This window comes from Bombus pascuorum, chromosome 7, assembly GCF_905332965.1.
Source record: "Bombus pascuorum chromosome 7, iyBomPasc1.1, whole genome shotgun sequence".
Lineage (NCBI taxonomy): Eukaryota > Metazoa > Arthropoda > Insecta > Hymenoptera > Apidae > Bombus > Bombus pascuorum.
The window spans coordinates 18,031,526-18,044,291 of record NC_083494.1 but is presented as its reverse complement, the minus strand read 5'-3'; the positions used below and the strand labels follow the sequence as shown (position 1 = coordinate 18,044,291).

Here is a 12,766-nt window from a genome sequence, read left to right as displayed (position 1 = left end):
CCTAACCCCAACCTAACCCCAACCTAACCCCAACCTAACCCCAACCTAACCCCAACCCTAACCCCAACCTAACCCCAACCTAACCCCAACCTAACCCAACCTACCCCCAACCTAACCCCAACCTAACCCCAACCTACCCCCACCTAACCCCAACCTAACCCCAACCTAACCCCAACCTAACCCCAACCTAACCCCAACCTAACCCCAACCTAACCCCAACCTAACCCAACCTAACCCCAACCTAACCCCAACCTAACCCCAACCTAACCCCAACCTAACCCCAACCTAACCCCAACCTAACCCCAACCTAACCCCAACCTAACCCCAACCTAACCCCAACCTAACCCCAACCTAACCCCAACCTAACCCCAACCTAACCCCAACCTAACCCCAACCTAACCCCAACCTAACCCCAACCTAACCCCAACCTAACCCCAACCTAACCCCAACCTAACCCCAACCTAACCCCAACCTAACCCCAACCTAACCCCAACCTAACCCCAACCTAACCCCAACCTAACCCAACCTAACCCCAACCTAACCCCAACCTAACCCCAACCTAACCCCAACCTAACCCCAACCTAACCCAACCTAACCCCAACCTAACCCCAACCTAACCCCAACCTAACCCCAACCTAACCCCAACCTAACCCCAACCTAACCCCAACCTACCCCCAACCTAACCCCAACCTAACCCCAACCTAACCCCAACCTAACCCCAACCTAACCCCAACCTAACCCCAACCTAACCCCAACCTAACCCCAACCTAACCCCAACCTAACCCCAACCTAACCCCAACCTAACCCCAACCTAACCCCAACCTAACCCCAACCTAACCCCAACCTAACCCCAACCTAACCCCAACCTAACCCCAACCTAACCCCAACCTAACCCCAACCTAACCCCAACCTAACCCCAACCTAACCCCAACCTAACCCCAACCTAACCCCAACCTAACCCCAACCTAACCCCAACCTAACCCCAACCTAACCCCAACCTAACCCCAACCTAACCCAACCTAACCCCAACCTAACCCCAACCTAACCCCAACCTAACCCAACCTAACCCCAACCTAACCCCAACCTAACCCCAACCTAACCCCAACCTAACCCCAACCTAACCCCAACCTAACCCCAACCTAACCCCAACCTAACCCCAACCTAACCCCAACCTAACCCCAACCTAACCCCAACCTAACCCCAACCTAACCCCAACCTAACCCCAACCTAACCCCAACCTAACCCCAACCTAACCCCAACCTAACCCCAACCTAACCCCAACCTAACCCCAACCTAACCCCAACCTAACCCCAACCTAACCCCAACCTAACCCCAACCTAACCCCAACCTAACCCCAACCTAACCCCAACCTAACCCCAACCTAACCCCAACCTAACCCCAACCTAACCCCAACCTAACCCCAACCTTTTTTTTTTTTTTTTTTTTTTTTTTTTTTTTTTTTTACGTGGGGAAATCCTCATGGACACCCTTCCCCCAATGGGGGTCGGGTAGTGTCGGACTCTTACCGACTAAAACCACCACGTGGCTGCTCGTACGCACAGGGAAGAAGAGGGCCCAGGGGTATCACGGTTGAAAATCTCCTGTAAGCCCTCCTCTCATCGTCTTCCCTCCTAGTGCGGAGGGGATGCTTCGCTGTGACTCCCGGGGCAGCCAACCCCGGGGTCATCTTCCTCTTGTTGTTTCCGTATCCGTTGGGGGAGATGGCGGCCTCCCCCCGTTGCGCCCACTTCTCTCGCGTCGTATCCTTGCCGGGTGCTCGGCTCGGACCCTGAGCCGCTCCGCCCGCTCCTTCGCGAGCATGATTTGCTCGCAAAAGTCCCTCACTGCCTCGTAGTCCGACCGGCTACGTAGCAGCGCCTCCACGATCCTCCTCGGGGACAGGTCGTCCCCGATCTTCACCGTCAGGGTGTGTCTCTGCATGGCCCACGCGGGGCAGTGCTGCAGAGTGTGCTGGGCGTTGTCCTCCGCCTCCCCGCAGTGGTGACAGATGTTGGTCACCTCCTTCCGAATCTTCTTCAGGAACTCACCGAACACTCCGTGCCCGGTGAGCACCTGGGTCAGCCTGTAGGTCAGCGGAACGCCCCGCGCTTCCTTCCACCTGTCCCAGACGGGCAGGACCGCGTCTACCGCGCGGTGGGACGTCTTCCTCGCCTCCTTCTCCAGTAGGAGCCGCCACCTCTCCCATGTCTCCTCTTCTATCTCCTTCCTCACCTGCGGAGCGTCTTCGTCTCGATCCCCGTCCCTGACCCTCGTGGCTCCGTACACCTTTTGAAGGGCCAGGGCTTGCAACGCGTATGGAGGGGATGCCGCCAGGACGGTCGCGGACGCGTGCGACACCGTCCTGTACCCTCTCGCTATCCTCAGAGCGGTGGTGCGTTGAACCGCCCGCAGGAGTGTCTGACTTCGCCTGCTCGCGGCCAGATCCCTCGCCCAGATGGGCGCACCGTACATCGCTCGGGCTCTGACCACCCCGTCGTACAGCCTGCGCACCGCTCTCCCGGCGCCTCCGATGTTCGGGAGGATGCCGCATAGGGCGTTGGCCGCTGCCGCCACCTTTGGGGCGAGGCTCTCGAAGTGGGGCTCGAACGACCATTGGTCGTCGATGATGAGGCCCAGGTACCTCAGTTGGCTCCCCACCCGGACCCCTACCCCGTCCACGTCGATCGTCAGTCCATCCGGGGGCGGTCCTCTGCGTCTTCCGTCGTAGAACCCGAGCGCCTCCGTCTTGGCCGGAGCGACCTTCAGCCCCAGTTCTCCGATGGCCCTCGCCGCTCGCCGGGTGGCCTCCGTGGCAGCCTCCGCCGTCTCGTACCACCAGCGCCCTCCTGCCACGACCAGGGTGTCGTCCGCGTAGCAAATCAGTCCCGTGCTTCCGGGCATCGGGGTGCGGAGCACGTAGTCGTAGGCGGTTATCCACAGCATCGGTCCCAGGACCGAGCCCTGCGGCACTCCGCGCTCCACCGCTCTTCTCTCCTCTCCCTCCGTGGATCTGTACGTTATCCACCTCTCCCGGAGGTATGCCCCGATTATCCTCCGGAGGTACCCCGGAACCTCGAAGAATCGCAGGGCCTCTCTGATCTTGCTCCACGGGATCGAGTTGAAGGCGTTGGTGATGTCCAGGAAGACCGCTATCGCGATCCCTTCTCGAGCCACCACTCTCTCCACCCCCTCTCTCAATCTGCGGATCGCGTCGATGGTGGACCTCCCGCGACGGAACCCGAACTGGTTGTCGTGCCAGCCTGGTACCCTGGACTCCATGTGCGCCCCCAGACGGGAGGCGATTACTCTCTCGAAGAGCTTGCCCACCTCGTCCAGGAGGCATATCGGCCTGTACGCCGATGGGGACTCCGGCGGTCGACCCTCCTTCCTCAGCAGCACCAGCCTCGCCACCTTCCACGCCCGGGGGTATGCGCCTTCCCTCAGGCACCTGTTGTACAGATGCAGCAGGCGGGGGGCCATGATGTCCATGGTCTCCGCCCACACCCGCCCGGGGATTCCGTCCGGCCCCGGCGCCACGTCCTTGGCAGCCATCTTCTTGGTGGCTGCTTCCAGTTCCTCCCTCGTTATGTGCGCTCCGGGTTGATCCATCGCCGGTACGCCGCCGCCGCTCCGAGTGCATCCCCTCTCCTCTGGAGGGGCCTGTTCCGTATACTCGCGGCGCCTCGGGGAGTCTTCCTCCTCTTCGCCTCCTTCTTCTTCCGGTCGTGGGAACAGCGTGTCGATCACCCGTGCTAGTAGTTCCCGATCCATGTTCTCGGTTATCGGGGGAGCCGCCGGCCTGAGTTTCTTCAGCACCGTCTTGTACGGTCTTCCCCATGGATCGGATTCCACGGATTCCAACAGCCGTTTCCACGACGCCTCTTTCGCTTCCTTTATGGCCCTTTGCAGGGCCATTCTGGCCTCTCTGTGGGCCCTGTACCTCTCGAGGATCTCCTCTTCGTTGCGGTTCCGCCCTCTTCTTCTCGCCCTGGCGAGCAGCCTGCGGGCTCTGTGGCAGTCGTCTCGCAGGTCCGCGATCTCCCGCGACCACCAGTAGACGCTGCTGTTGTCGCGCCTAGACCCGGCGCTGGTTCGCGGCATGGAGGCGTCGCAGGCTCTCCTCATCCATTCTCCCAATTCCTGCGCCTCCCCGTCCACGTTGCCTCGGTTCTTGTTCCTCTTCGCGTCCCAGCACCAAGCCGCTACGGTGGCCGTTGCCCGAAGCATGTCCCCGTCCCTCTCCTTCAGTTTCCATCGGCGAGGAGGGGGCAGCCCCGGGCGGCTCGATGTCCTTCCCTCGACGTTGTTGTTGTTGTCGCCGCTCGTGCTTCTCTTGGCGGGTTCGATGTCCATTAGCACGTAGAGGTGGTCCGCTAGCGTTTCCATCTCTACGGCCACCCGCCAGTTCCTTATTCTGGGGTGGAGCCTCTGCGTCGCCCACGTCAGATCTATGACCGACGCTCCTCTCCGCCCCACGTATGTGGACTCCGAGCCTCTGTTGACCAGCACGAGACCGAGACCCGCGGCCCAGTCCGCCAGTTCTCTGCCTCTCGTGGTGGTTCTGTCGTTGCCCCACGTCGTGGAGTGGGCGTTGAAGTCCCCCAGTACGAGCACCTGTCGGGGGAGAAGCCTCCTTACGCACTCTCCCATCTCGTCCAGTAGGTCCTCGAACGCCCGGATGTCGCAGTTGGGAGAGATGTATACCCCCACCACCACGAGGTCCGTCCATTCGACCGCCACGAACCCGTTGCCTCTTTCCGCGATTCGCCCGGAGACTCCCGAGGTACACGGCCAAGTGATGGCCACCCATCCGCTTAGATCTCCCGCCCATTGGGGGGATGCGGGGATGTTGTACGGCTCCGCCACCACCGCCACGTCGGTCCTGCTCTCCCGGATGGACTGGTAGAGCAGGTCCTGGGCCCTTCCGGCTCTGCCCAAGTTACACTGGAGGACCCGGAATTTACTCGGTCACCTCCATGGCCTCCCCCGGGCCACTCACTCCGATGGTGCTATCCTTCCCTCCGACTGGTGGGTTGCCCGACAGGCTGGCCTGCTCCGCGGCTCCGGTGACGCCCTTGCTCGTGGTTGTCGCCGTGGCCTCTGCTGCCTTGGCCATCGCCGTTCTCCGCGCCCTTCTCCTTCCGGATGGTCCTACCTCCGGTGGTTTGCACGCCGCGCTTCCCATCCTGTGTTTTGACGGGGCTCCTTTTGCCTCGCAGATGGGGCACCTCGGCGATGCGGCCGTGCAGTTCCTCGCCCTGTGCCCCTCTTCTCCGCACCGGAAACACAGGTGGGTTCTTCTCACCGGGGAGACGCACATCGCCGCCATGTGGCCCACCTCCAGGCATCGGAAACACTGGAGCGGTCTCCTGGGGAGTGCGATCACCTTTGCCCTGGTCCACCCCAGTGTGACCCTCCCCGCTTGAGCCAGTTTACGGGCTCCGGCCACGGGGCACTTGGCGTAGAATATCCCCATGCCGCTTCTAGATGTTCCCGCGCTCCATGCTCTGACGTCGCGGGGCTGGCAGTCCGCCGCCCTGGACAGCTCCTCCAGCAGTTCCTCCTCGTTCAGGGATATGTCGACCCCCACCAATTTGATCTCGGCCGTCGGTACCGGGACTGATACTCTGACGGTGGAGGGGTCCAATACCCCGGCTAATCGCGACGCCAACTGCGTGGCCTTGCTCATGCCGGCGTCGTCCGGGATATTGATCACCATGGCCCCGGTCGCCGCCTTTCTCGTTCGGACGTACTCCAGTCCGCATTTCTGGAGGGTCTTGTCCCGTCTCGCCTCCGCCAGGATCTCCTCGTACGTCTTCGGAGCCCCTTCCCTCAGCGTGAGCGTTACCGCCGATGACGTTGGGGGGGGTCGGAGTGCTGGCCGCACGACCGCCGATCCCGCCCTGCCCGCCACCGTCGCGTACGTCCGTTTCGCCGGTTGGGCTCCTGCCTTCTTCTCTCCGTTTCCTTCTCTCCTCCTTTCCCCTCCACCTAATGCGGCCGGGGTCGTCCTTGGCGGTTGCCCGGCTGGTCCCACCGCCGATCTCGTCCTGTTTGTTTGTGGCGCTATGGGGAGGGGGGCGCCGTGGCCCGCTTCTTTCCTCCTCTGTTCCCTGGCCTTCCGTCTCGCCTTCCGCGAGACCATGGTCCTCCATTCCCCGTCCGTCTCCTGTCCCTGTCCCGCTTGCTGTTGAGAGGGTTGGGAGGATTGCGGGGATTGTTGGGGAGGCTTCGGGCCCGCCGTCCGCGGCATCGTCGTCCGCTCTTTGTCGCCGCTGATATTCCCTCCTGTCGCTTGTCTCGGCAGGCTCGTTCCCCTGAGGGCTTCCCTGAGCTCTTCCCTCAGGGTCCCCAACAGGGATGGGCCGAGGCTGCTTATCGACTTCTTTAGCATCTCTATTTCCGATGCGATGTCGTCCTTGGCCCTCCCGCTGCTCCGGGGAGCCTGCGCCTCCGTCGGGGACGGCGCCGCTGTCTCGGCCGTGCCTTTCAGGAACCTATTTATCCTTTGTTCCAACTCCTCGTTCCTCCTCTTCAGGCTTTCCACCTCTCTTTCCAGCGCCTCCCTCTTCTTCCTTTCTTCCAGGAAGTCTGGCACCCGGGAGGTGGTTGTTTGGTGGGACCATGCCGCGACGGTGTACTCGACCGCGTCCTTGAGGGTTTTGACGTACGTCCCCTTGAGGTTGGAGGACGTCGCCGCCACCTTCAGGACCTCGGCCTGATGTCGCCGTACTTCGGCGTCCACGTCTCTCGGTGAGGACCCTTGGATAACGTTCCTCAATCGGTCCGACACCTCTGGAGTCGCTTTCGTTATTTTCCTCTTCTTGCCCCTCGCGGTGACCGAGGCCATTGACTCCTCGTCCTCCGATCTGCCATCCGAGGTCGACTCCTTTCTCATCCGAGACGACTCTATCGAGCCGTCTATGGACCTGTGCCCATCTTGCGCTTTCACTTTGTCCCTGACGTTCTTGGGGATTTTGAACGTTTGGAACACGTTGCCGCTGTGCTCCGCTGCGGTTGGAAGCGGGGTTGACGGGACCGCGAGCGGGGCGAGCGACGGCGTCGGTGTCGGTTTCCCTCCCCGGCCGTCGCTTCTTCTCCTGTCCACGGGTCCCGCCCTCTCCGCTTTTCTCTCCCCGCTTCTTCCGCGGTTCTTTGCCGCTTCGATGTTGTTCGCTTTTGTCCTTGCGGGAGGCCCACCCTCGCGGGTCTCCTCCATCGCGACGTCTTCCATTTCTTCACCGGACGCGTTTACGCGTATGGGGGCCCGGTGGCCCACCCCCACACGGCCACGGTCGCTAGCTAACGACGCAGTGGGGCCCGCTTGACCACCCACTCCTGCGCCGGTACTGGGGTATCCCTCCCCTGCACCGTAAACGTCGATTTCTTGGTTATCCTTCATATCCATATTTTTTTCTTTCTTCTTCTTCCTCCTTCCTCCTTCCTTCTTCATCAGGTGCATGGTTGACGAGCCATGCCCTCGTTTGCTTTGCCACTCACTCTTTCGCACCCTACCCCGGTCGGGACCGATGCAGGATGACGGGGAGCCCCACGTGAAGGTGAGGTGAGTGGTCTTGACAGATATGGGCCCACCAACTTCTCCGAAGTTCTCCGCACCGGATCAGCGATCTGACGGGCGCCACAGCGCCGACCAGCCGCCACCCGACTATAGGTGAACATCAGATACATCGGGGTTTCTCAGGGCATGATGCTACGCACTGAGAACCCATACCCGCCTCGTGCTCCCCAACCTAACCCCAACCTAACCCCAACCTAACCCCAATACTCTGCAACTTTGTGGATGGCTTTCCAACAATGTCCAACCCCGTAGAATGGTTTTCCAACCCTCTACAACGTTGTGGAAGCCTCTCCAAATATTTCCAATCACGTACAATGGATTTCCATCCTTCCACGTTGTTGTGGAACGTCCTCCCACGATGTCGAACAACGTCGAATGGTTTTCCAACTCTCCAAAACGTTGTCGAAGTCTCTCCAACGATTTCCAATCACGCAGAATGGTTTTCCAACACTCCACTTCGTTGTGGAACGCTGTCCCACGTCGTCCAACGACGTCCCACGTTGTCCCACGGTGCAGTCCAGTGTAGATCATCCAAAATTCTTTTTTTTTTTTTTTTTTTTTTTTTTTTTTTTTTTTTTCCGGCTTTTGGTGACCCAAACTGGACTGGTGCGTAGTTCTTAGCTTGGTATCGTTTTCCAAAGATTAATCAACTGATTAATTTTTGGAAAACGATGCCAATTACCAGGTCTCACCACGTGGAGGTGACTACGCACGGGACCCGCCCATGATTTATTTCACATTATGCATCGGTCTCGACGTTCAACCTGTTGGCAGGAATGTCGAGTTCTGATTCTACGTGATCATGGGCCTGCGTAAAGAGATAGCTCTTTCGTAGCCTAACTGCGAAACATATATCTCCAACGCAGCAGTTACACGAATCTTTACAAACGTAAAACAAAGCTTACACGACGCAATATCTATCTCCCACACAACGCAACATGTATCTCACACACAACGATTACATCGATCGGCACAAACATCATACAATAATTCGCAACCCTATAGGCAACATTCCATATCAAAGATACATTTGTCTAACTTGGAACGAAAGAAAAGAAATGAGGCTGCTATGGAAAAGGAGCCCCAACAATCAGACGATGAAAGAAAAACCGCGGTTCGCCCGCAACGAACGTAATCGCGATCTCTCGAAAGAACTAACAAACCTACGCGACGTACCCCCGTGCACCAGATAACCCTAAGGTTCAGCCGAACCCAAGCATTGACCTTCGCCCGATTCCTGTCACGTCGTTTTTATCTTATCACGGTCGATGGCACTTGCCGATGATACCAGTGTCCAGCAAATGGGCCTGCGATTTAACACACTCCAACTGAACATGTTGAACTCGGGGAGGGACCGCTGAACAGGATTACGAAGGCAAGGCCCCAACTGAACAGTGGGGTCCACCCCCACGGGTTCGATCAGAATTACGGAGGACGTGAAATGCAGGTCCCTGTCCAAGTACCGAAGTACCAATCGGACAGGATTGCGGACCTGCGACTCGATCGTCAACAGATTCACAGGTATCACCAGCGTGATGACAACGCCCGCGATTCGAGGCAAACGACGAGCAGTCGTCGAGTAGTCATCAAGACAAGAGGTGTCCTTGGGCGACCTATGAATCCAAAGAGTTGTCCAGTGCACGTTGACCCGCACGTACCCGGGATACGCGCGAGCGAGTACGCCACGCCGCAGTTTGAAAGAACTGAGCGATCGCGAACCGATAAATCGCGGGAACAATTTTTCCAATGTGGTAAGCGAGGGGATCAAGAGCGACGAGATTTATATTTTTCGTTCCAAGATGGATAAGTATCTTTGTACGGAATGAGCTTGCAATGCACATAACATAGGTATCTATCTTATGATTAATTAAGGCTAAAACGCACGCATTCCACTTTGACCCACGTTGTCCCACGTCGTCCCACGTTGTGCCACGTTGTCCCACGTTGTCCCACGTTGTCCAGCGTTGTCCACCGTTGTCCAGCGTTGTCCTACGGTGTCTGACGGTGTCGCATGGCGCAGTCCAGAATAGATTACCCAATATTCTCTTCGTAGCTTTTGGTGATCCAAACTGCACTGTATTGGTGTAGTTCTTAGCTTGGTATCGATTTATTGTACAATGTTTGTGCTGATCGATGTAATCGTTTCCCAAAAATTAATCAACTGATTAATCTGCGAAAGTTATTACATCGATCAGTACAAATATTGTACAATAATTCGCAACCATACTGACAGCATTCTGTAACAGAGATACATTTGTCTAACTTGGATCGAGAGAAGGAAAATGAAAATACCGATACTGCATATACAATTTAGAGTCTTGCGAAAGGGACATACAACTCGTTGTGCTAAACTTTTGAAGATATCGAAAGTTATAAATTCTGACGATACCGTAATATACTTCTCTTAATAATGTGATATCAAGAACAATCAGACTATGAAAGAAAAATCATCTGGACCTCTAGCATATATATTTAATATGCTATGAAACGTTGAAATATGTAACTGAAATGTATTCTCTGTAAATTAATAAATCTGAAACAAACTCATTTACTGAATTTGATACATGTAAAAGAAACAGGCATCTTTAAAACGAGAACATTTTATATATGAAAAATAAACTACTAATAATGGTCAATTATAGATCAAATTACTATTGATTAAATTTTAGCAAATATAGAGAATCATTTGTATCTTTTTAAACGAAAGTAGGGTTACGTCGAGAACAAGAATTTTAAGTAATTGAATTTAAATTGAATTAAAACTTGAAAATTTCATATGCAATAACTAAGATGAGAGAAAATCCGATTATTATAAAATCACTTGTTTTGTCTTTTAACTTTCAACGGTATCTGTTATTTCCTACAACAACATAGTGACTTGCAACATAGTGAACCGAAAGATATGCGCATAAATCATATTTTGCAGAATTTTTGCTACAAACGTGACGATAATCGCGAATGAACTCTTGTTTCATGCAAATGAAATTCGAATATTTATAAAAATACTGTTACTCTTATGTTACTGTGAAAAGATAGAAAATATCGCGGCCGAAAGGATTCTAACAGCTATGGTTCTAAGAACGAACAATCATCAGCATTAATTCTAATAGCAATGAATTAAATTTTTTAAAATATTTCAAGCTTTCGTAAGAATATTAAGATATTTCATTATAATACTTTGTTACGTGTTGAAATCGTTCACAATTTCATACATGTATATATATATTACATTCGTAATAAAGTACTGTATTTTAACAGTCATGGTAACGTTAACGCTGATACAGAAATAAGTCTTTTAGCAGTATTTTCAGTAATAAACGTACTAATAAGGGGCGCTAAAAAAAAAACAAAGCAGTAGCCAGAAGGGCTACAAAGATTCGATCGTCTTCCACTCTATATAAACCCGATCAACACGCTGAGAGTGGAACTGAATGTTCTTGTTTCGCAACGCTAATTTACTACTAATATTTATGAAGCAGAAAATTCTCAAAATCAAACGCGAAGAGTGCTTTGTTATATCTGCAATATCAGTTAATCTATCATTAAAATAAAAGAAAGAAAAGTCTGAAAATTCCCGAAACTTGAGACGCAACGCTAATAAATTTAAATCTACGCACTCGTATTTAAACAATACACAACACTAATAGCGAGGGATCGTACTGCAACCATTTTGGAGGTTGCCGATGAACGATCACACTTGCACAGCTCTTGCAGCTGTACGTGTGATCCAGGAACAGTGTCCGACAAATGCAGTCGGAGGGTTTGGGTATTTTGTAAACGCAACTCTACTTAACAAAACGCGTTCATTCGTTGTCGCAACGCTAAAGGGAAAAATAAGTAGAACTCGCGATGGAACAATATCGCAACGCTAACTCTTAAAGTGAATTTAATGAAAATAATTATTTAATATATGAAAAAGCTTTTTTAAATATTCTGGTATTGCTACTTGCAATACTATAAAATAAAGTGAACACTTTTATAATCTAATTTTAAACAATAGAAAACAGGAAAAATTCTAAAATTTGCAAAAGGCAATCGCGATATCGTAATTCGCAACTCTAAAGCAAACGCGATTATCATTTTATCGCAACTCTAATTCAAACCGTAATCATATTCTCGCCACACTAATGCAAAGCCGCGATGTTATTTCGCAACTCTAATACAACCCGCAATTAATTTATCGCAACACTAATAAGAAAAATCACGAGTGGAGGGCTGACATATCGCAGTGCAACCATTTAGGAGGTTGCCGATGAACGATCACACTTGCACAGCTCTTGCAGCTGTATCGTGTGATCCAGGAAAGGTGTCCGACAAATGCAGTCGGAGGGTTTGGGCATTTTATAAACGCAACTCTACTTAAGAAAACGCGATCATTCGTTATCGCAACGCTAACAGGAAAAATTAGTAGAACTCGCGATGAAACAATATCGCAACGCTAACTTTTAAACTGAATTTAATGAAAATTACTACTTAAAATATGAAAAATATTCTGGTATTGCTACTTGCAATACTATAAAAATAATTGAAAAATAACATTTTTATAATACAAAACAAAACAGGATAAATTCTGATACGTATAGTTCTATAGGAAATTCTAAAAATTCATAATAAAAATTGCAAAAGGCAATCGCGATATCGTAATTCGCAACTCTAAAACAAACGCGATTATCATTTTATCGCAACTCTAATTCAAACCGTAAACATTCTCTCGCGACACTAATAAAATGCCGCGATGTTATTTCGCTACTCTAATACAACCCGTAATTAATCTGTCGCGACACTAATAAGAGAAATCGCGATTTGCCCAATAGGACGATGGACCGATATATACATCGGTCAAAAAAACAAAAACTACTACTATGACTAAAAATACTAAAAGCGAGCATAGTGACAAAGTAGTAACAATAATGACTTCCCATGCTCTGGATGACCCAGAGGATGGGCAGCCATTAGTAGTTGCCCTCTTGAGTGGCAGTTTGCCGGGCCTCTTCGGCTTATAGCCTCTTCTTTCTTCGGGCGCAATGCCCGCTGAAACTTAAATCTAAGCTCGAGACTTCTAAATCGCAAACAAAAAAAAAATTTGAAAATAAAAATATAAACCGCGGAAGCTGATTGAAGTGCACATGGACTGACCAACGATCACAGCGGTGATCGTTGCTCACTCGCACGTGCGTGCTCGAGCGA

At 52.7% G+C, this 12,766-nt stretch overlaps 1 protein-coding gene across 1 annotated transcript; it reads right to left on the bottom strand.

Annotated features, from left to right (window-relative positions):
* Nucleotides 1-1,683: 1,683 nt before the first annotated feature.
* Nucleotides 1,684-7,462, bottom strand: LOC132909123 (uncharacterized). The gene is made up of 2 exons (XM_060963715.1): nt 5,000-7,462; nt 1,684-4,944 (listed from the first exon to the last, which is right to left on the bottom strand). The coding sequence occupies exons 1-2, from the start codon at nt 7,460-7,462 to the stop codon at nt 1,684-1,686; spliced, it is 5,724 nt and encodes a 1,907-aa protein (XP_060819698.1).
* Between the last annotated feature and the right edge of the window lie 5,304 nt (nt 7,463-12,766).